Genomic DNA, 24,321 nt, shown 5'->3' with positions numbered 1-24,321 from the left:
AATGAAGGCAGGTTAATGTATCTGAAAACGACTGACTTTCACGTGGCAGAAGATAAGTTAAAAATTAATGATAGTAATTTTTATTTAAAGTTGTGGAAGAACCTGGAAGATAACAGTTAAAGCAATGGTGATTTAAAATAAATAATGAAATGAATGATATGAAGCTGAGCCCCTCAATTCAATCTTCTTGACATGAGCAGCAGGAAGTTGGTTTACTACATGTCTCCCACTGTCACATTAATATAAAGCTGCTTTTAATGAAATGCCACAGCTTTGACATACTGCATTTATATTTGCCTAGAGATGGATGCTCAAAAGCTTTTAGAGTTTTAAATCAATTTACAACAGGTATGAACTGTCCTACTTTGGCAAGAAGAAATACATTTAATAATTTGAAAATAAATGCAAACCTTGTTCAATTAACCTGAGCATTGATGGAATATAGACTGGTATATGGGATAACACATTTTCTTTCCAGGAGACAGTCAGACAAATGTATCAAAACAAAACGGATGTCTATGCAGCCTAATCAACACTCTGTTAATGATAATATTGAGAGGAAAGAAACAATGCCAGTTTGCCTGTGTTAGTTATCTTTTATTAGCAAGGAGGATTGAATTAAATGCAAAATCCAGGAATTTAAAGCATCGCCTTGGAAATACTATCATTCAGAATCATGGAATCCCTACAGTTCAGAAGGAGGCCATTTGGTCCATCAAGACTGCACTGACCCTCTGAAAGAGCTCTCTACCTAGGCCCACTTCCCGCAACCTCATAGCCTCACCTAACCTTTGGACACTGAGAAGCAATTTAGCATGGCCAATCCACCTAAACAGCACATTTTCGGACTGTGGGAGGAATCCCATACAAACATGGGGAGAAGGTATAAACTCGACACATACAGTTAACGAAGGCCGGAATTGAACCTGGGTCCCTGGCGGGGTGAGGCAGCAGTGCTAAACACTGTGCACCGTGCCGCCCCATGCTAAACCATATCCCTGTTTTCTGTTTTAGTCCATGGAAAAGATTATTTTCTAAGAAACTCTTTCTCCCAAGCACTGTTGCGGCGGAGTCAATTGAAAATGTCATAATTTTTTTTTAATTTGGCCATGGGATGTGGATGTCATAGGCTGTGCCAGCATTTATTACCCACTGCTGAGGGCAGTTAAGAGTCAACCACATTACTGTGGGTCTATGAGTCACATGTCGGCTACACCAGGTAAGGATGGCAGATTTCCTTTCTTAAAGGACATTAGTTTCTATGACAATGGTTGCATGGTTGTCTTTAGACTTTTAATTCCAGATTTTTATTGAATTCAAATTACACTATCTGCCATGTTGGGATTTGAACCCAGGTCCCCAGAGGATTACCCTGTGTCTCTGGATTACATGTCCAGCGACAATCCCACTACGCCACTGCCTCCCCTAAAATAATGTTCCCATTTGAAGAAGAACAGGATTTTTTACCAGTGTCCCAGCAATATCTTTCTTTCATTGAATTCCTTTAGTTATAGATAAACTGCATTTCCAATTCAACTGCTGTTAAGGGAGTCTTTGTGTAGGCAAAATATGGACCAGATTTGCCGACTTAACAGCAGCATAATCAATTATTTTATCATATATAATGGCTTTGAGATATGTATGAGACGTGATAAAATGCTACTATAAATACGTTTTTCAAATCAATATCGAAGATTTATTTACCTGAACTAAGATTAATGGGGATCACTTGTTTGCAACAACCCTCCCCAATTTCAAATCATACCAGATTCTAGAACTTAGCCAAATGGCAAGAATTAATACTTTTAAACTGTTGAATTCAGAAAGTTTATTAACCATTGAAAAGATTACAAGGCTGAAAGAAGAAAACAAAAGTATCAATTAACAACAATTAGCAGTAATTAACAGTCAGAGGAGAAAGCGTAACTCTAACAATTGAACAGACTCCTCACCACACTTCTCAGACCAAGTCGACAGCTCTGAAGAATATCAAAAACAGCTCTCAGCACCTTTCCATAAACATCATTCTCTTCCCAAACAAAAACAGAAAATATTGGAGAGTCTCAGCAGGTCTGACAGCATCTGTGGAGAGAGAGAAGGGAGCTAACATTTTGAATCTGGGTGACTCTTTGTCAAAGCTGGAGGGAACTGGGAACAGGGGGCGGGATTCACCCCTACCCAGCGTGACGGAGGGTCCCGGGGTAGGGGAGTGGCGCCAACCACTCTGGTGTCGGGCCTCCCCAAAGGTGGGGAATTCTCCGCACCTTTGGGAGCCAGCCCCGCGCCGGAGCGGTTGGCACCAGAAGACTGGCGCAAACAAACGGCGCCCCCGACAGCGGGGCTGGCCGAAAGGCTTTCGCCGGTCGGCGCTTTTGCCGGTCGGCGCATGCGCCGGCGGTGACGTCAGCGGCCAGCTGCCACTGATGTCACCACCGGCGCATGCGCGATGTGGGTTTCTGTTCTGCTTCCGCCATGGCGGAGGCCGTGGCGGCCACGGAAGAGAAAGAGTGCACCCAGGGCACTGGCCCGGAGTCTGAGCGGGGGGCCCCGATCGTGGGACTGGCCACCGTGGAGGCACCCCCCGGGGTCCGATCACCCCCCGCCCCACCCAGGACCCTGTGGGCCCGCTCGCGCCGCCGATCCCGCTGCCACCAGAGGTGGTTCAAACCTCGGCGGCGGGAGAGGCCTCCCAACGGCGGGACTTCGGCCCATCGCGGGCCGGAGAATCGCCGCAGGGGCCTCGCCGATCGGAGTGGCTTGATTCCCGCCGCCACTTCCCGGGTGGGCAGGGGCCGGATTTTCGGCGGACCCAGGCGATTCTCCGACCCTGCTGGGGGTCGGAGAATTTCGCCCAGGATCAGATTTATACTGTTGTATAACTAGGGGCTGGTTTAGCACAGGGCTAATTCGCTGGCTTTGAAAGCAGACCAAGGCAGGCCACCAGCACGGTTCAATTCCCGTACCAGCCTCCCTGAACAGGCACCAGAATGTGGTGACTAGGGGCTTTTCACAGTAACTTCATTTGAAGCCTACTTGTGACAAGAAGCGTATTTCATTTCATTTCATTGTGGGCAGGATGAGGGTGGATCAGTGAGGCTGGATAGAGGACCAACGATAGGTGGAGATTGACAAAAAGACAAAGGGAATGTAAATGGTGGTGATAATCAATAAAAAGGATGCTGATAGTGGCACATTAAAAGATCAGAATACGTTAATGGCAAAACAAAGGTAATCAGTGTGTCAAAGGACAACTTGGAACAGGAAACAGATGGCCAATGGTGATGGAAAGGCCGATCGATAGAAGAAATATAAATGAATTGATAGAAATAAAAATGGGGGTAAGGTGGAGGACAGAGTTCACAGTCTGGAGTTGTTGAACACAAGTGTTACGTCCGGAAGCTGTAACGTGACTAATCGGCAGGTGAGGTGCTGTTTGAGCATAGCATGAGCATAGGACATACAGTGCAGAAGGAGGCCATTCAGCCCATCAAGTCTGCACCGACCCACTTAAGCCCTCACTTCCACCCTATCCCCGTAACCCAATAACCCCTCCTAACTTTTTTGGACACTAAGGGCGATTTATCATGGCCAATCCACCTAACTTGCATGTCTTTGGACCTTGGAAGGAAACTGGAGCACCCGGAGGAAACCCACGCAGACACAGGGAGAATGCGCAGACCCTGCACAGACAGTGACCCAGTGGGGAATCGAACCTGGGACCCTGGCACTGTGAAACAGGCCAAGAACAGACATTGGACATGATAGCAGGACGGTGAGTTAAAATTGCAAGTGAGAGGAAGTTCTACTTGAAGATAGGCCAAAGGTGTTCTGCAAAGCGATCATCCAGTCTGCATTTGGTCTCTCCAATGTCGAGTGGACCACGTTGGGAGCAAAGAATGCAGTCGACCAGATTGAAGGAGGTGCACATGAATCTCTGCATCACCTGAAAAGAGTGTTTAGGCTCTGGGATGGTGAGCAGGGAGGAGGTAAAGGGGCAGGTGTTACATCTTCTGTTATTGCATGTGAAGATGCCGTGGAAAGAGTATGAGGTGTTGAGGTGATGGAGGAGTGGATCAGGGTATCCCGGGGGGGAATGGTCCCAATGGAATGATGACAGGGTACTGATGGGAGGAAACCAGAGTACCCGGAGGAAACCCACGCAGACACGGGGAGAATGTGCAGACTCCGCACAGACAGTGATCGGTGGGGCACTCTTTTCCTATGCGCTGGCCGTGTCAGCCTCGGCGATGGCCGACGTGTAGGTGAACGCCCTCCCTGCGCATGCACGGGGATGACGTCAGCAGCTGACACTGACGTCCATGCGCGGACCAGTGCCGGCCGGCGGAGTCCCTTCCGTCCCAGCTGGCGCGGAACCAAAGGCCTTCCACACCGGCCGGCGGAGCGCAAACCACTCCGACGCCGGCCTAGCCCCTGAAGGTGCGGAGGATTCCGCACCTTTGAGGTGGCCCGATGCCGGAGTGGTTCACGCCAGAGTGGTTCAGTACGGGAGAATCCTGCCCTATATTTCTGATCTTGAGATGAACTTGAGTGTTGACCAATAATTGATCAACATATCTCTATGTCATTTGGAGTTGCGTTCCCGTAGACAAGGGCTTATTCAGTCCTCCTGCTAGAAATTCATGTTATCACTTTATTCTGCGGCTTGAGAAGCACCACATTTTCTTATTCCCACAGCACTTTAAGATTCTGTATTAATGATCAAGTTTCAACATGTTTATAATTACAAAAGGTATAAACATATGTGTTCCAAATTACATCTCCATTCATGAATTACTTATTCTTTAATTGTCTCACAATTAAGGTTGCCTACTTAACTAATCTGGCTGGTTTCCAATAATACTGGTTTAGTTTTTATTAAAATGGCTTCAATCAATTTTAGCAGAAAATGCAGAAGAACATATTACATCAAACTGTAAAATGATAGCCACACTAAAACTAGTAATTTCCAAACTACCAACACTACTTAAATGTATGTCCTTTTTTCAACCAATGAGATAAACATTCATTCTACATTCACATTAATGGCTAACTTAATGGATTGTATAGTATGGTATCTGTCCAGTGTCTGCTTCAAAGACACACATTTTCAGATAACACAAAAGTGATTTATACTGGATTGTCAACAGGAATACTGTAAGAACATAGAACATAGAACAGTACAGCACAGAACAGGCCCTTCGGCCCTCGATGTTGTGCCGAGCATTGTCCGAAACCAAAATCAAACTATCCCACTCCCTGTCATTCTAGTGTGCTCCATGTGCCTATCCAATAACCGCTTGAAAGTTCCTAAAGTGTCCGACTCCACTATCACAGAAGGCAGTCCATTCCACACCCTAACCACTCTCTGAGTAAAGAACCTACCTCAGACATCCCTCCTGTATCTTCCACCCTGAATGCCCCCTTGAAACAGCTACATCCACCCGAGGAAATAGTTTCTGAATGTCCACTCTATCTATCCCCCTCATCATCTTACAAACCTCTATTAAGTCGCCTCTCACCCTCCTCCGCTCCAAAGAGAAAAGCCCTAGCTCCATCTTCCTTTCCTCAGAAGACCTATCCTGCAAACCAGGCAGCATCCTGGTAAATCTCCTTTGCACCCTTTCCAATGCTTCCACATCCTTCCTATAATGAGGTGACCAGAACTGCACACAATACTCCAAATGTGGTCTCACCAGGGTCATGTATAGTTACAACCAGTGTGCTTTTATATTTTTAGTACAGTATGTTCATATGAGGCTAATTCCTAAAGAGTTTTCTGTGACAGTTACATTTTACACATTGAAGTACACAAGCTATTTGGCTCATTCTGTCTCTGCTGGATAATTTATATTCCACTGCATAACTCTTACCTATAGCCCTATTGTGTCCTGAATTCCAAACATTCTTCCCATTTTCATTTAAAAGATGCAACAGTTTCTGATCGCTCTTGTGTGGTAGTTCTGCAGATAAATCAGCAATTGGCCCAGAGAAGATAGTAAAGACATTTTGACTGCTTAGTCCCTTTTTGAACTGCGAGAATCAGAAATGTAGGGCCAATTTTGGTACCTGTGGTGATCACAGGTTAACTAGATGCAATACAACTGAGCAAACACTAGAGGGAGCACGGGAGAGCCACATAAATAGACCGGGACAGGAAGTGAGGACACACTTCACAGAAGGCAGAACTCGTAGCAGGGCACAGACACACCAGCTAGTAGCACTTGAGGTAGCCGTAGGTAAAGCTCTGAAGAGAGAACAAATTCACAATAAAGCATCTTCTCCACATTTGAGACTACGAGCTTTATTAAGACACGAGGAACAACACATGGTACCAGCAGTGGCTCCAGACGCTTACTACAGGACAACTCAGTGGCAGATACAGAAAGAACAAAATGGCATGGAAATCTCCTACTGGACATTGGAAAGACATCGCTGATTGGAGGATGTGGCTTGGATACCCACCTCAGCTGGACATGACTGGCAATGTAAGAAATGTCTGGAAAAGGTTTAAACAAATGTTCGATTTTTATATCATAGCTAATGATGTAGCAGCAGCCTCAGACAAAATTAAAATAGCAATTCTCATCGCAGGGCATGAAGGTAGGAAAATATATAATGGATTTAAATACTCAAAAGATGAAGACAGAAACAGCTTACAAACGATACTAAACAAATTCGAAGAGTACTGTAAGGAATTTGAACAGCAAGGCATGCTCAGAGACCAAACTGCAGAGAGGCTGAGTGATGCAAAACTTTAAAAATCACGAAAAGAACAAGAAATCGCGAATGAAAAGTACAGATCAAAAAGAAGAAAGAACATGAATTTTTCACAAAGCCAAAACGCTGAAATCCAGTCCAGATCGGAAAGAAAAGGTAACTTACAACTTTTAGAAAGAAAAAACGCTGAAATCCGCAAAAAAATGGCGTCGGAGCACATTTTGCAGTCTCGGGCAAGCAAAGAACTACAAATTGCGTCTGCGCATGCGCCGGAACCGGAAGCCGCGCATGCGCAGTTAAAAAAAGGTCGCGTTGCCGATCGTTATGTGCATGCGCACGCCGCGCATGCGCAGTCTAAAAAAGTTTTGGTCGCGGATCGTTATGCGCATGCGCAAGCCGCGCATGCGCAATGGACACAAAACCGCACAGTGAAGGAGGAAGGCCGATTTGCGCATGCGCAATTCATTCCTACGCGTGACGTCATGACGTCTGAGCATCCCGACCACGCCTACTTAAAAGGGAAATGCCCAAAAATTGAAAACAAGACACTTAAAGTGGTAAAAGCAAATTTTCTTGCCTCAGAACACAGAAAAACGCCTGAACTTAAACCAGTAGTTAAAAATAACTCACACAACACCCTGGAAAAAGCAGTCTGCACCACCCAAAGTGAAGAGAACAAAAAGAATTCCGAAACAACAAAAGATGATTTGTTTTTCAAAGATTACCTCGCAGACATGGCTGAGTCAGTCGGATATGCTTATCACAGCATCAGCGACACGGTCGCAAAGTACAACACGAACCAACTCGTGGTAGAAGAATCCAACCAAGATGATTTGGTTTTCGAAGAATACTACTCAGACATAGCTGAGTCAGTCGGATATGCTAATCACAGCATCAGCGACACGGTCGCAAAGTTCAACACGAACCAACTCGTGGTAGACGAAGCCAACCAAGATGATTTGGGTTTCAAAGAATACTACTCAGAGATGGCTGAGTTATTTGGATATGCTGATCACAGCATCAGCGACACCGTTGCAAAGCTCAACACGAATCTACTCGTGGTAGATGAATCCAACACCATGATGCCATGGCAGCTCGTCGATACATTGGATGACAGCAATACCCAAGACGAAGACGACGCCACACAGAGAGCACAGAAAGACTCCACAGAGCGAGCGATGACAGGCTCCACAGTGCGAGTGATGAAAGACTCCAACAGGGATGCAAGCAAACACTCCCTGGTGAACACCATGCATGAACAAGACCATGAAGGTAAACCCGCTGTATCTGAGCAACCGCAAGCAGACTATGAAAGTCTACCAAGCTCACATGAACAAGAAGAAGACAACGTACATCTAACCACTGACACCATGCATGAACAAGACCATGAAGGTCAACCCGCCGTATCTGAGCAACCACAAGCAGACTATGAAAGTCTAACAAGCTCACATGAACAAGAAGAAGACAATGTACCTCTACCTACTGCATGCGAAAACAGTGACAAGGTGATCACACTCGACGTACAGGATCAGAGCGAGACTGACAGTTCTCAGCTTGTCTGTACAGAAGCACAGAGTCGGGCCACCCAACAGTCCAGAGAGACAACGCCGAAAGAAAACATGCAGATTTTGACTCCAGAAGAGGAGCACCTGGAGTCCAGAGAGACCACGCCAACAGAAACCATGCAGCTTTTGACTCCAGAAGAGGAGCACCTGGAGTCCAGAGAGACCACGCCAAAAGAAACCATGCAGATTTTGACTCCAGAAGAGGAGCACCTGGAGTCCAGTGAGACAACATCAACAGAAATCATGAAGATTTTAACACCAGAAGCGGAGCACCAAGAATCCAGAGACACCGCGTCAAATGAAATCGAGAAGAATGTGACTCCAGAAGAGGAGCACCAAGAAAGCAAAGATGAGGAATCAAATCCTCCACAAATGATTGATGTCACCAGCACCGATGCAACATCAGATCATTCGCACCACTCTCGAGACTAAATGCTCAATGACTCAAATTATCCACACGGGACACTCATAGAGTATAACAAGAAAAACAAAAGTCAAAAGAAGCACAGCAGAAACAAGAACAACAGCAAGAACAAAAGCAACATGAAGCGCGACAAGACCAACAACAATAGCAAGAAGCACAGCAGAAACGAGAACAACAACAGCAAGAACAAAAGCAACATGAAGCGCGACAAGTCAAACAACAAAGTCAGGCACAAAGATAGCGACAACGACAGAGACAGAAACAACAAGAACGGCAACAAAAACAACAAAGTCAGGAACAAAGATAGCGACAACACCAAAGACAGAAACAACAAAAACAGCAACAAGTACGGCAACGAAAACAGCAAAGACAGGAACGACAGAAACAACAGCAATGAAACAACGACTTGTACACAATGGTACTACTCGGCACATGAAGGACAATGCCACAGCACACTGCAAAACGATGACATGACTACAAACATGTCATGGGATGACAACGAATCGCACAAACTCACATCTGCTCCAGAACAAGCAAGCACACCAGCATCCACGGCGGATGAGATAATAAATCAATACCGCAAGCACAGAAAAAAGTCCATGCCAGTCAACATCAGTGATGTGACCATGCAAACACCTCGGGATGACGCATTGGGTACTTAAAATAACAAGGAACACCAACAACATTCACAACGGAGTTGCAATATCAATATCACCACGTCATCAACAACAAAAAGAAAAAAGCTCTGAACAAATTCATCAAGTTTGGACTCATAAATGTTTTTATTAAGATTGGACACATAAATACATTGGCTTTGTAAAATATGCAATAGCACCATCACTTGGATAGATACGCATATCGTAAGTAACTGTTTTGTATAATTTTCTTTAACGATGTACAGAAAATATGTAAAGAGAAAAAGGGGGATGTGGTGATCGTAGATTGACTAAATACAATACAATTGAGCAAACACTAGAGGGAGAGCTATAAATACACCGGGACAGGATGTACAATTTTCTTTAACGATGTACAGAAAATATGTAAAGAGAAAAAGGGGGATGTGGTGATCACAAGTTAACTTGATGCAATACAACTGAGCAAACACTAGAGGGAGCACGGGAGAGCCATATAAATAGACCAGGACAGGAAGTGAGGACACACTTCACAGAAGGCAGAACTCGTAGCAGGGCACAGACACACCAGCTAGTAGCACTTGAGGTAGCCGTAGGTAAAGCTCTGAAGAGAGAACGAATTCACAATAAAGCATCTTCTCCACATTTGAGACTACGAGCTTTATTAAGACACGAGGAACAACACAGTACCCAATCATCTGAGACCAGCAAAAGTCCAAAAGAAATCTGACCTGAAACTGGATCAGGCCATTTTTTCAGAAGCGATCTACAAACAATTAAAATGGTCACACACTTTACCTCTGCTAATGAGTCTTAAAGTATGCTTTAATAATCTTTATTATTGTCACAAGTAGGCTTACATTAACGCTGCAATGAAGTTACTCTGAAAATCCCCTGGTCGCCACATTCCGGCACCTGTTCGGGAACACTGAGGGAGAATTCAGAATGTCCTATTCACCTAACAATCACGTCTTTCGGGATTTGTGGGAGTAAACCGGAGCACCCGGAGGAATCCCATGCAGACACAGGGAGAACGTGCAAACTTCACACAGATAGTGACCCAAGTGGGAATCAAACCTGGGACCGTGGCGCTGTGAAGCAACAGTGATAACCACTGTGCAACCTGACGAATCATAGAATCCCTACAGTGCAGAATAAGGTCATTCAGTCCATTGAGTCTGTACCGACCCTCAGAAAGAGCACCCCGCCAAAGCCTAATTCCCTGCCCTATCCCTGTGACCCCATGGAAACTTTGGACACTTTGTGACAATTTAGCATGGGCAATCCACCCAACCTGCACGTTTCTGGACTGTGGGAATAAACCAAAGCACCTGGAGAAAACCCACGCAGGCATGGGGAGAACGTGCAAACACCACGCAGTCATCCGAGGTCTGACTCGAACCCGGGACCCTGGCACTGTGAGGCAGAAGTTCTAACTACTGTGTAACCACCCTGATTCATGATTCTACCATCAAAATTTGCAGAGAAGAGAACTGACTCAGGAATTACCAACAGGTAATGCTGGAAGTGCATGCGAAACTGACGCCTTGTACGAATTGTGTTGCTATCAGCAAGTAGACTTTATCCTCTTAGAATTCAAGAGTTTTTTCTGCGGGGCAGCACGGTGGCCTAGTGGTTAGCACAGCTGCCTCACGGCGCTGAGGTCCCAGGTTCGATCCCGGCTCTGGATCACTGTCCGTGTGGAGTTTGCACATTCTCCCCGTGTCTGCGTGGGTTTCACCCCCACAACCCAACAATATGCAGAGTAGGTGGATTGGCCACACTAAATCGCCCCCTTAATTGGAAAAAATAATTGGGTAATCTAAATTTTAAAAAGAGAGTGTTTTCTGCGGCCAAAACAGCGACCTGTGACAAATATTAATATTCGTAACATTAACAATAACAATGTTTGTAACCAGGGGCTGGTTTAGCACACAGTGCTAAATCGCTGGCTTTTAAAGCAGACCAAGGCAGGCCAGCAGCACGGTTCAATTCCCGTACCAGCCTTCCCGGACAGGCGCCAGAATGTGGTGACTAGGGGCTTTTCACAGTAACTTCATTGAAGCCTACTCGTGACAATAAGCGATTTTCATTTCATTTTTTCATTTTCATAAAATGTTGTTGTGGACCCAGCAGAAGCATTCCTCCATTACCATAGATTATGCCAGACCTGTTGAGTTTTTCTGGCATTTTCTGTTTTATTCATGTCGTAAAGTGGACTTGGTCTTCATTTTTAAAAAATGTTTTTTTTCATGGGATGTGGGCATCACTGGCATTTGTTGCCCATCTGTGGTGATTAACCCTTTAAGAACCACACAGCAGAATAAAGGTCACTTGGCCTGGGTGACCAATCGGGACTCAGAGAATTGAATCGGCGTAGGCCAGTGGTTCCCAACGTGGGGCGTATGCCCCACAGGGGGCAATTTGCTTTTTAAGGGGGGCAATTGAGCGCGACTGAGGAGGTCTGGGTCCAAATTTTCGATTTTTGTTTTTTTGGATTTTCCATCAGGTAAACATATGTAGTTTATGTTTCAGATGTTATTTTGAGTAAATCATTTTTTTTGGGTAAAAAAGGTCTTTATTGTGTGGTTATTACATAATCACCGCGCCATCGCTCTTCATGCACGTCGCACGAAGCGCGCGATGTCATAGGAGAACCTTATTTATTGAATTGGATTTAGAAATGCGATTCAAAGAGCTTTTGCTAAGTTACCCTTATAATATCTATTTCCTCCGTTTTCTCTCAAGGGAAAGCAATCCATTTTCTGAGAATTCACAGTCCAAACAATCATAAACAAAGAAGTTGTTTTGGTGTTTCCATGCAAGGTAATTGATACATATTTCTTTGTCTGCTCGTGAATATATTTGATTGTTTAGTATTATGATGATACTAGAAGATGCATAAAGTGTCAGAGATGAAAACTAAATAGTCCAAATGCGTAATATTTGACTAGAAAATAGACAGTAAGATAATACACATAGTTTAGGCTGGCGTATCATATGACCTTGAGTGTGACGAATATCATCAATATATTTATTTCAGTCACAAACCCTATGCATAAAATGAGTAGTGGAAGCAAGAAGAAAGTTCTTCAGTATTCAGAGGAATATTTAAAACTTGGTTTCATACCTGCTGTCCATGATGAACGGTCACCTTTCTGCCTCTTATGCCAAAAATGCTTGACCAACGAATCAATGAAACGAGGTCGTCTTGAGGCGCATTTGAAGGCGAAACATAGTGCATATGTAAATTCAGATTTGAATTACTTCAAATCTTTAAAGGATAAGTTTGAAAAAAGATCAACAATAAAGTCTCTGTTCACTGCACAAACTGTTACTGTCAGTCGTACTCTTGAGGCTGGTTATGAAATTTCTTTACTCATTGCTAAATCTGGAAAGAATCATACTATAGGGGAGGATTTAATTAAACCATCAATATCAGCATTTCTTAAAACAGTTCTTGAAAAAGATGACAAAGATGTTAAAGCCATGCCACTCAGTAACAACACTGTTAGGAGAAGAATAGATGAAATGAGTGAAGGTATTGAAACACAACTTGTTGAAAATGAAAATGAAAATCGCTTATTGTCACGAGTAGGCTTCAATGAAGTTACTGTGAAAAGCCCCTAGTCGCCACATTCCGGCGCCTGTCCGGGGAGGCTGGTACGGGAATCGAACCATGCTGCTGGCCTGCTTGGTCTGCTTTAAAAGCCAGCGATTTAGCTGAGTGAGCTAAACCAGCCCCTGTTGAAAAGCTGAAATCAAGAAAATTCTCAGTACAAATGGATGACTCAACTGTGAGAGACAGTGAGGCCTTATTGCTAACCTATGTAAGATATATTGATAAAGGTGAATTTGCTGAAGAAATGTTATTCTGCAAATCGTTAGAGACCACCACTACTGCCACTGATATATATAATAAACTAAAACACTACTTAGATGTCAATAATATACCAATGGAAAACATAACATCTTGTGCAGCTGATGGTGCTCCTGTTATGATGGGCAAGAAAAATGGCTGCTTAAAATTGATGAAAGATGAGAATTCGGAAATGCTTCTTGTGCACTGTGTTATTCATAGAGCGAACTTAGTGTCGAAAAATATTTCTCCTGTACTTAATGAGGTACTGAAATCAGTTATAAAATCTATCAATGCTATCAAAGCTAATGCCAAATGTGAGCGTCTTTTCAAGCAATTTTGTGAAGATAACAATGCAGACCATGTGAGACTTTTACTTCACACTGAGGTACGGTGGCTTTTGAAGGGGAATTGTTTGAAAAGATTCATGGAACTATTTGATGAGCTTAGTGACTTTTTAAGTGAAAAGCCTGAAATGAAGCACCTGCTAACCGTTGATGGAAAAGCATTTGTGAGTTATTTAGCAGATATTTTTGAAAAACTGAATGTGTTGAATAAACAACTTCAAGGAACAAATAAAACTCTTGTTGATGCAAAGGCGAAGATATTTGGCTTTATTTCATTTATCGAGTTATGCCAAAAACATATTTCTGACAAAAATTTTGACCAGTTTCATTGGCTAAAGAAATGTGAGCCGACTGATGCTGCTGTACTTGTCATTGTGGATCATCTGAAAATATTGGCCTCTGATTTGAAAGAAAGATTTTCTGATTTAAAACAGATTGATTTTCCAACATGGGTGATGCAGCCAGTGCTAGTGGATCTATCTGATGTTTCAATGCAGTACCAAGAAGAACTCTCGGAAATACAAAATGATGAGTCAGTTAAAACTTTATTCAACATAAAAGGAGAGATGGCATGGCTTTGTGATGAGACAGAAACTAAATACCCAAATTCAACCAGGTTTGCAAGAAAACTGTTGTTATCGTTCCCATCTTCATATTTAGCTGAATGTGGTTTTAGTGCTGTAAATGATTTGCTACTGAAGAAAAGAAATCAACTGGATATCACTAAACAAGGAGATTTGAGACTGAAGCTGACTAAATTAGTGCCTAATATAAAATCTCTTTGCAGCAGGCATGAAGCACAAGGGTCTCACTAACTTTATTCTAATTATCTTGAGGTGAGCTCAAATGGTATTTTGCATTTGATAGGTACCTTTACTTTATTGTACAGTAATTAAAATGATCGAAGTATTACAGAAAAAGCTTCCATTCAAATTAGTTTGTGTTGTATAACATTTCAGTTCTCTATTATATGTTTTGAAACTTTATTTGCTGTTTTTGTATGAGACAATCCACAAATATTTCAATATTCTAATATAGAAATTTTCTCTCTCTTTATTACCTGTGAATACTCTTTTATTATCATATTTATCATTATTATTATTTTAATACCACTTAATGTTTTTTTCTTTTTTTTACAATTTTTTAGTAATTTCTTGCTCAGAACTTTAACTGTCTTTTGTTTATTTCATTTTTCTTTTTCATGGATGCCATGTTCTTTTGAAGCTTGTTTAAACCAAGGTATTGGCGATTTAAGCTTCTTCAGCTGAAACGGAGTTCACTTTTTAAATGATAAGAATTATATATCACCACATGGGGGGGGGGGGGGGGGCATCAGGATTTTAGAGGTGATTAGGTGGGGCATGGCCAAAAAAAGGTTGGGAACCACTGGCCTAGGCAGAGAAATTTTGGGGGCTGGCTTCAGCCACGCAGCTGCTGTACAATTCTTATTAGTAAATACCTTTTGTTTTCACTAATAAGGGGTGGGATTCTCCCCTACCCAGCGTGACGGGGGGTCCCGGCGTAGAGGAGTGGCGCCAACCACTCCGGGGTCGGGCCTCCCCAAAGGTGGGGAATTCTCCCCACCTTTGGGGGCTAGCCCCGCGCCGGAGCGGTTGGCACCAGAAGACTGGCGCAAAGAACCGGCGCCCCCGGCAGCGGGGCTGGCCGAAAGGCTTTCGCCGGTCGGCGCATGCGCGATGTGGGTTTCTCTTCCGCTTCCGCCATGGCGGAGGCCGTGGCGGCCGCGGAAGAGAAATAGTGCACCCAGGGCACTGGCCCGGAGTCTGAGCGGGGGGCCCCGATCGCGGGCCTGGCCACCGTGGGGGCACCCCCAGGGGTCCGATTGCCCCCGCCCCCCCCCCAGGACCCCGGGGCCCGCTCGCGCCGCCGATCCCGCCGCCACCAGAGGTGGTTCAAACCTCGGCGGTGAGAGAAGCCTCCCAGCGGCGGGACTTCGGCCCACCCGGGCCGGAGAATCGCCACAGGGGCCTTGCCGATTGGAGTGGCGAGATTCCCGCCGCCGCCACTTCCCAGGTGGCGGAGAATCTCTGCCATGGCGGGGGCCGGATTTTCGGCGGCCCCAGGCGATTCTCTGACCCTGCTGGGGGTTGCAGAATTTCGCCCAAGGTCAGTGTAAGTGCATCTTTTCATCTCAGAAGGAGGATAAAATATCCTGACACTGCCTCTGGCCTGACACTTGTGAATACTCTGTTTTAATCAAATTCTTCAAACAATGTACTCACCAAAATATCTCTCTTTGGGCAAATCAACCTATTTGACTCCTCCAAGGAGGACTGGGCACAACACGTGAGCACCTCGGGTATCATTTCCATGCAAATGAAATAGGGGAGGAGACGAAATGCAAAGCAATTCTCCTAAATATTTGTGGCAATCAAGCCTATAACCTTATTCACAGTCTTAGTGCCGCAAGCACGTCCGACTCCAAACCATTTAGTGAACTTGTGGATTTAGTGAAGGCTCCGTTGCAAACTCAACCACAGTCATAACTCCAGAATTTCAAATATAAATTGAGGTTGAGAGCTCCCGATGAACCTTACATTGCTAAACTGAAGCAATTATTGGAGGATTGTGATTCTGGAGCCACCCTAAATGAGATGTTGTGGGATATGTTCGTCTGTGGCGTGAACAATGACGCTATTCAATCTGCAGATTGCTTCCAGAGAGAAAGGCATGAATTTTTAATAAACAATGGAAGATAGCGCTGACCATGGAAAGTGCTGAAAAAGGTGGACAAGAGTGACGACAGGAGGTAGTTGCACAAGCCATTGTGCAAAATCCAGCAGAGAGCATCGGCGCAAGAAACTATTTCAGCCACCAAGAAAACAAAAAGATACAGACGAGGCAATCAGCCAGTAAAACTTAAAGGAGAATGTTACCAATGTGGAGGTAACCATATTCCTGATGTGTGTCGATTTAAGGTGGCTGAGTGTTTTGGTTGTCACAAAAGAAGACATTTGATAAAGCAGTGCAGAGCTAAGTCAAGGTCGCTGAGTAATTGATCAACAAAGCTGTTGCAAATATACAATGTTGAAGAGCACAGCACCAGTCATTCTGGAATTCATTCTCTGTTTAACCTAAAACAAAAAGCATGATAGACCCTGTTACTGTAACACCCTGTAATGGGAAGCTTCGGACGATCTAAGTTGTTACAGGGACATCAGTCACTGTGATAGGAGAGCATACATTTCAGTACCTAAGAGAGGGAGTCCAATAATTGATCTCGAAGAGCACATCTCCAAAGAGGACGATTTACAGGGGCAACTCTCCAAAATGGAGACAAAGTGTTCACGCTGTCGTGAACGCCGTCGCGTTTCACGGCGTCACGAAACGGGCATGGGCACAACCGATTCTGTCCCTCATCGCATGGCGCATGGCGCTGGAGCTGTTCACGCCGCTCCAGCCTCCCTTCCCGGTGCCAAATGGGCGCCGTACCAACCCCTGCATGTACAGTTGGGCCACGCCAACCTGTGAATGCGTGGGGGACTTCTTCAGCGCGCCGGCCCCGACTCAACATGGCATTGGTGTTCAGGGGCCGGCCGCACAGGAAAGTAGGCCCGGGGGTGGTGGGGAGAGGCCAGCCCGCTGATCGGTGGGCCCCGGCATTGGGCCAGACCCCATTGAAGCCCCCCCCCCCCCCCCCGGTGAAGGATCGCTTTTCCCCGCCCACAGGCTGTCCCCCAACCTTTTGCGCAGAGTTCCCATCGGCAGCGACCAGGGGTGAACGGCGCCGGTGGGACTCTGTTGTATCCGCGCAGCCGTTCGGCCCATCCAGAGAATCGTCAAACACGCCGGCGCAAATGGCGCAGATTCTCCGCACCTCAGAGAATCGTGCACCGGCGTCGGGTATCGTGGCGCGGTTGCGGTGATTCTCCGGCCCAGCACGGGGCTCGGAAAATCGCCCCCTACATGTTTTAGGATACCGAACCAGACCCCAAAATTTGTTAGGATACTGGGCAAGAACCCCAAACATTTTTTTTTTAATTTGTAAAACTGCGAGGAAAGGATATTTCACTCCAGGAGTGACCAACATTTTATGTTTGAACATTTTATGTACCCAATTAATTTTTCTAAACAGAATTAACCGCATTAATATTCAGTAATATAGCTATATAATTATCAGTTAAACAGTTCTTAAAAAATAAGGAAAAACTGAAACTTACTATCTATACCTTTTTGCACATAAATTTAAGTACCCAATTCATTTTTTTCCAATTAAGGGGCAATTTAGCACAGCCAATCCACCTACCCTGCACATCTTTGGGTTGTGGGGGCGAAACCCACGCAAACACTGGGAGAATGTGCAAACTCCACACGGACAGTGACCCAGAGCCGGGATTGAACCTGGGACCTCGGTGCCGTGATGCAGCAGGGCTAACCCACTGTGCCACCGTGCTGCCCTATGTTTACCTGCTACTAACTCTAATAAAGCAACCTAATATGGTTCAAATGCCATATATAAACATAAATTTAACAAATAGATTACTTGCTCAGATGTATAGAGATCTTTGGAGAGAGAGAGGCACTTTCAGGAGCAGAGCAAGTATACTTCTACTCAATCAACCAGCATTTGGCAAAGCTGATATTCATCTTAAAATTCCTCTGTCTTGTCAGACTAAAATCCAATGGCAAACTGCAAAATGACACAGACCTGGTTCCTCCCATTGATTACATCATCTGCATCCCACTAAGATGTCACCCGCTTGGCTAGGATAAAATACAACCCCTCGTAAATAATCTATTCTCCAGGGAGTCCCCAGCAAGCACAAGAATGTTCCATTAGCCCTCTATATGTAAACAAGCAAATGGTTGGAATCAATCATGACCTCACATTTTACGACTTTTGAATCACAGCTTTAGCAGTCATTTGCATTTTAGGGAGGAGGGTGGCTGTCCGAAGTACTTCGGGGACTACTCCCTCAAAGAATTACCCCCTTGGCCTACCGCGTCAGGGCCATGTTTGTAAATATCTGCACCAATTCTTGCCCACGTGAATACCGGCCCAGAGGACCATACAGGCTGAACGAATTTGGTGTCCAGCCCATCAATAGGATGCAAAAGGATCTAAATGACTCATTTGCATCCTCCCACTGGTGCAGGGGAGGAATCTCAATGCTGGCCGGCGATCCCATTTGTTGCCTGACGCTGGATTCTCCGCCGCATCTGGACCTTTGTTATTGGTGGGGGGCAGCGGAGAATCCAGCCTTTGATCTCAGTTGTTGTTCATCAGGATTCCTGGCCTAATTAAGGAGTACCAGCCAGGGAATCATCTAGAAAAGTGTACGGACTTCAGGGGTTGGATTCTCCAACCCCCCACCGAATTCTCCGGCACCGGAGATTCGGCGGGGGCGGGAATCGCACCGCACCGGTCGGCGGGCACCCCAGGCGATTCTCCGGCCCGCGATGGGCCAAAGTCCCGCTGCTGTAATGCCTCTCCCGCTGGCGGAATCAAACTATCTCCCTTACCGCCGGGACTGGCGACGCGGGCAGGTTCCGGGGTCCTGGGGAGGGGGGGGGGTGGGCGCAGGTTGATCTGGCCCCGGGTGGTTGCCCCCACTGTGGCCTTGCCCGCAAATCGGGCCTGTGCCGTGGGGGCACTCTTTTCCGCGTTGGCCATAGCCTCCGCGATGGCCGACGTGGAAGTGACCCCCTCCCCTGCGCATGCGCGGGGATGACGTCAGCAGCTGCTGACGCTCCGGCGCATGCGCGGACTTCCACCGGCCGGTGAAGTACCTTCGGCCCCGGATGGCATGGCGCCAAAGGCCTTCCACGCCAACCGGAGGGACAGCATTCACTCTCGCGCGGGCCTCGCCCCTCAAGGTGAGGGCTTGGCCCCTAAAGGTGCGGAGAAATCTGCACCTTTGGGGCGGCCTGACGCCGGAGTGGTTCACGCCACTCCATCCCGCCGGGTAGGGGAGAATCCAGCGCCAGGTGAGAACAAAATTGTCAATAATATCCCTCACCTCAAGGCAAAAGTCAGAACATCACAGCCTAAGCTCAAATAAAATAAATTACTGCCAATACAGGAAATCTGAAGTAAAGATAGAAAATACCTGAATTACTTGCAGGTCAGGCAGCATCCGTGGTAAGGGAGATGGAGTTGAGAGCCAGGATTTTCAACCTGGGTCGGGAATCTATGTGCCGATTCCACTCTGGATTCCACCACACAGTGTGCTCCAGACATACCCACTGGGATTTTTCATGAGCCAGGCCAATTAAGGGCAGGTAGTGAGAATGCTCTCTAGGGTCCCGATGCTGGAGGGCCAGAGGGAAGCCCTTCGGCACTGACACATTGACATCCCCACTGGCCAGGGTGGGAGCTGCAGTTTTATGATGAAGAAAGAGAGGAGCCTTCAACATGCCGAGGCACCCTGGGGAGATGAGGTAATTTAGATTAATTTAAAATGGCCACCAGCGGCTTGGCTGTCACCATGGAGGGGCATCCCCTCCACAGGACAGCCTCTGGTTGTACCTGTGGCCCGGCGAGATGACTACTGCAGGTGAATTGGCTCCTTTTTAGGATTAATTATGACCACCACTGCCCCCCACCCCACAAGTTCCAGCTTGAGCACGTCATTGTTGATGGTCTCTTGCTGACATTGTGGGTCAAAAATCCCATTAGTGCTGGAAAAGGGCCTTATTAGGACCTGTAATTGATCCTAATTTGTTACTTGCTCCTTGCTGGCAGGCTGCTCACCGATCTAAAAGTGCTTGGGAGGGGATTATAGCTTAGGTGAAGATCCTGATTTGGGCAGAGGTCATGGCTTGGGTGCAGATCATAGCTTGGGGCTGAGGATTGTGTCTTAGACAGAGATCATGGTTTCGATGGGATCATGGCTTGGATGGGATCGTGGTTTGTGTCAGGATCGTGTCTTCAGTAGGGATCGTGTCTAAGACAGGGATCATGGCTTGGCTGGGATCGTAGCGTGGGCAGAACCGCTGGTGTATTTCCTTCACGTGCGCAGGGGGTTTCTTCTCCGCGCCGGCCGCTGTAAAGCTACGCAATGAAAGGGAAAGAGTGCCCCCACAGCTCAGGCCGCCTGCAGAGCCAGTTGCCGCCCGTATGGACCTGGTGTAATCTATGCCGGCGGGTCTGGCCGAAAACAGGCGTCCGCTCTGCCCATGGCGGAGTGGAGAATCGCTGGGGGGGGCCCGACAGGTGCGGCGTTGGTCCCGCCCCTGCCAAAAAACCGACGCCGGAGAATTCAGCAGCCGGCGTCGGGGCGGGATTCACGCCACCCCCTGGCGATTCTCCGACCCAGCAGGGGGTCGGAGAATCCCACCCGATGTCTTGGATGGAGGCATGAAATGGCAGGTCTTCCCACCATCAGTCCCATCCCTCAAAATGGTTCTGTGATACAGCGTGTTAAGCAACTTGGGCGGAATTCTCCGACCCCCCCACCGTGTTGGCGAATCACCCGGGGCCGGTTTCAATCCCACCCCCGCCGTGTCTCGAATTCTCCGCCACCCGAGATTTGGCGGGGGCGGGAATCGTGCAGCGCCGGTCGGCGGGCCCCCCGCGGAGAGTCTCCGGCCCGCAATGGGCCTAAGTCCCGCCGCTGACAAGCCTCTCCCACCGGCTTGGATTAAACCATCTCTCTTACCGGTGGGAATGGCAGCGCGGGCGGGCGCCGGGGTCCTGGGGGGGGAGGGGGGGCACGGGGCGATCTGACCCCGGGGGGGTGCCCCCATGGGGCACTCTTTTTCTTCACCATGGTGGAGGCGGAAGAGACCCCCTCCCCTGCACATGCGCCAGGATGACGTCAGCAGTCACTGACGCTCAGGCGCATGCGTGGACTAACGCCGGCCGGCGAAGTCCTTTCGGCCCCGGCTGGTCTGGCGCCAAAGGACGTTCACGCCAGCCGGCGGAGTGGTAACCACTCCGGCGCGGCCTAGCCCCTCAATGTGAGAGGCCCGACGCCGGAGTGGTTCACGCCCCGCCGGGTAGGGGAGAATCCCGGCCTTTGTCACCGTTTTGGAAAGGTTCGCTGTAAGCTCTTCCCAGTCTTTGATGTCAATACTGTCATGCTTCAGGGAGGACTTCAGAGTGTTTATGAAAACATGTTATTCATTCTTCGCTGGAGGTTGGCCATTTGAAAGTTCTGAAATTAGAATCTAGTTCATTGAAGTAAAATTTTTTTGGGAGTTAATTCTGAATGCTTGTGGAGCTGTCTTCTAAAAAGACAGTAGCTAGAGCAGCACGGTGGCACAGTGGTTAGCACTGCTGCATCACGGCACCGATGACCCAGGTTCGAACCCGCCTCTGGGTCACTGTCTGTGTGGAGTTTGCACATTCTCCCCGTGTTTGCGTGGGTTTCGCCCCCACAACCCAAAGATGTGAGGGTAGGTGGATTGGCCACGCTAAATTCCCCTTAATTGGAAAGGTTAATTGGGCACTCTAAATTTAGAAAATAATAAAATATAAAGACAGTAGCATTTGTTTCACAGTCCTCCCATTGTTTTTAATATTTCTCCATGGGATGTGGGCATCATTGGTAAGGTCAGCATTTGTTGCCCATTTCAAATTGACCTTGAACTGTGTGCCTTGCTCGGCCATTCCAATGGACAGAGGGCAATTAAGAATCAGTCATGTTGCTGTGGGCCTGACGTCACAGAGACAAGACAAGGTAAGGATGGCAGATTTACTTTCCTAAAGGGCATTAGTGAGCCAAATGTGCTTTTACAATAATTACTAATAGTCGTCAGACACACCATTGCTGAGACAAGCTTTATAATTTTAGATTTATCAGTTGCATTTAAATTCCACCAGCTGTCATGGTGGGATTTGAACCCATGTCACCAGGACATTCACCCGAGCCTCAAGATTACTAGTCCAGTGATGCTACCACCTCCCCAGAGGTTGCAGTCGTGGCACTGCTAATGGTACCTTGTGGGCAGCACGGTAGCACAAGTGATTAGCACTGCAGCTTCACAGCGCCAGGGTCCCAGGTTCGATTCCCCGCTGGGTCACTGTCTGTGCGGACTCTGCACGTTCTCCCCGTGTCTGCGTGGGTTTCCTCCGGGTGCTCCGGTTTCCTCCCACAGTCCAAAGACATGCAGGTTAGGTGGATTGGCCATGATAAATTGCCCTTAGTGACCAAAAAAAAAGGTTAGGAGGGGTTATTGGGTTATGGGTATAGGGTGGAAGTGAGGGCTTAAGTGGGACAGTGCAGACTTGATGGGCCGAATGGCCTCCTTCTGTACTGTATATTCTGTGTTCTCTCAAACTCTAATGTGCCACTGATACACAGTCCAGGTCTTACTGTAGCACTCTGGGACTTCTGTTGACTTGTGGAGGTCTTTGGTGTCAAGCACTCACTGCTGTCATTTGTAGAAGATTGAGCTGGCACAGCTCCTTTGGAGTTGGACCACGAGTCAATGGTGGTCTTTTGAGAGAGAGGTCTGCCAAGGTATGGAAAGTGATGAACATATTTCAGAGTCTTTCATTCAACATTTACGGAATGTGGAATAGTTGACTGACAAGGTGTGGGCTGATACATGGTTTTTGTGGAGACAACATTCAAGGGCGGGCCAATTTTCTAATCTGCAGATTTGAAGGCACCAACAATGGCTTGCAAATCTGGTGCAGAGTTAGAAAGTACACTGCAGTCATCTGCAAACTGTAGATCATGTACGTATATGGTGATCAGCTCAGTTTTGGCATTAAGGCAACTGAGGTTAAGGAATTTTGCATTTGGACAGAACTACATATATATGGTAAGAGTGTAAATTGAGCACAGGAGGATTTCAGGCCTAGTCTCGCTCAGGAAATTACCTTCACAGGAACTCCAGGAGCAGTCGGGAATCGCGGGAGCAGTGTCCGGAGGGCAGAGCCTAGCGACCGGTAAGAGTTTTTTTCGAGTATTTCTCGGGACCTCTTACCTGAAGAAACAGGCAAGAAATTGCGGGAATCAGCTATATTATTGTGGGCCTGAAGTCGCATCGGCAAGACAAGGTAAGGATGGCAGATTTACTTTCCTAAAGGGCATTAGTGAGCCAAATGGGTTTTTGCAATAATCACTAATAGTCACACACACCATTGCTGATTCATCAGTTGCATTTAAATTCCACCAGCTGCCATGGTGGGATTTGAACCCATGTCACCAGGACATTCACCTGAGCCTCTAGATTACTAGCCCAGTGATGGTATCACTAAGCCATCATCTACACAGAGTATGCAGTGGTGGCACTGCTGATGGTATCTCGCTCGAACTCTAATGTGCCACTGATGCACAGCTAGTGGGCAGAACCGAGCGGGCGGTAAGTGAAGGAATCCAGTGCGTGGCGGATTCGGGCCTAGTAGTTCTCGGACCTCTTAGCTGAAGAAATAGGCCAGTTTTTTTTTAGCTGGCAGCGAGCTATATTTGTATCATTCAGCAGAATCACCAATTTTAGAGAGTTCATTTGAGAGAGTAGCAACAGTATTTTGTCAAGGGACTAACGGGTGTTTAATATTTCATTGTTTTAGGGGTCAGCAAGCTATATTTGTGTCATTCTGCAGAATCATCACTTTAGAGAGTTAATCTGAGAGAATAGCAGCAGTATTTTATTTTAAGGGCCCAATGGATTTTTAATCTTTAATTTTTTTCCTTTAAATCTCTTTGGGAATTCAGATTAGAGTGTATGGAAGAATTCAAATCAGAAGGTATGGAAGCTAGGGCAGTTGCATGCTCCTCCTGTAGGATGTGGTAGGGAAGGGACACCACTCGTGCCCCCACTGACTACACCTGCGGGAAGTGCACTCAACTCCAGCTCCTCG

At 46.7% G+C, this 24,321-nt stretch overlaps 1 protein-coding gene across 1 annotated transcript; it reads left to right on the top strand.

Annotated features, from left to right (window-relative positions):
• The first annotated feature begins 12,338 nt into the window (after positions 1-12,338).
• Positions 12,339-14,514, top strand: LOC119967917 (zinc finger BED domain-containing protein 5-like). The gene is made up of 3 exons (XM_038801014.1): positions 12,339-12,896; positions 13,094-14,160; positions 14,332-14,514. The coding sequence occupies exons 1-3, from the start codon at positions 12,339-12,341 to the stop codon at positions 14,357-14,359; spliced, it is 1,653 nt and encodes a 550-aa protein (XP_038656942.1). The 3' UTR covers positions 14,360-14,514.
• The last annotated feature ends 9,807 nt before the right edge of the window (positions 14,515-24,321 follow it).

The sequence above is a fragment of the Scyliorhinus canicula genome, chromosome 6, assembly GCF_902713615.1.
Source record: "Scyliorhinus canicula chromosome 6, sScyCan1.1, whole genome shotgun sequence".
Taxonomy (NCBI): domain Eukaryota; kingdom Metazoa; phylum Chordata; class Chondrichthyes; order Carcharhiniformes; family Scyliorhinidae; genus Scyliorhinus; species Scyliorhinus canicula.
This window is presented reverse-complemented; position numbering and strand designations above follow the sequence as displayed.

Bases quoted from the DNA above. Each gene is read 5' to 3' on its own strand.
- LOC119967917 (XM_038801014.1), top strand. From the start codon at position 12,339: ATGACCTTGAGTGTGACGAATATCATCAATATATTTATTTCAGTCACA. The intron at 12,897-13,093 runs GTTGAAAATGAA...CCTGTTGAAAAG, and splicing joins AAGGTATTGAAACACAACTT to CTGAAATCAAGAAAATTCTC. The intron at 14,161-14,331 runs GTTTGCAAGAAA...ATCTCTTTGCAG, and splicing joins AAATACCCAAATTCAACCAG to CAGGCATGAAGCACAAGGGT.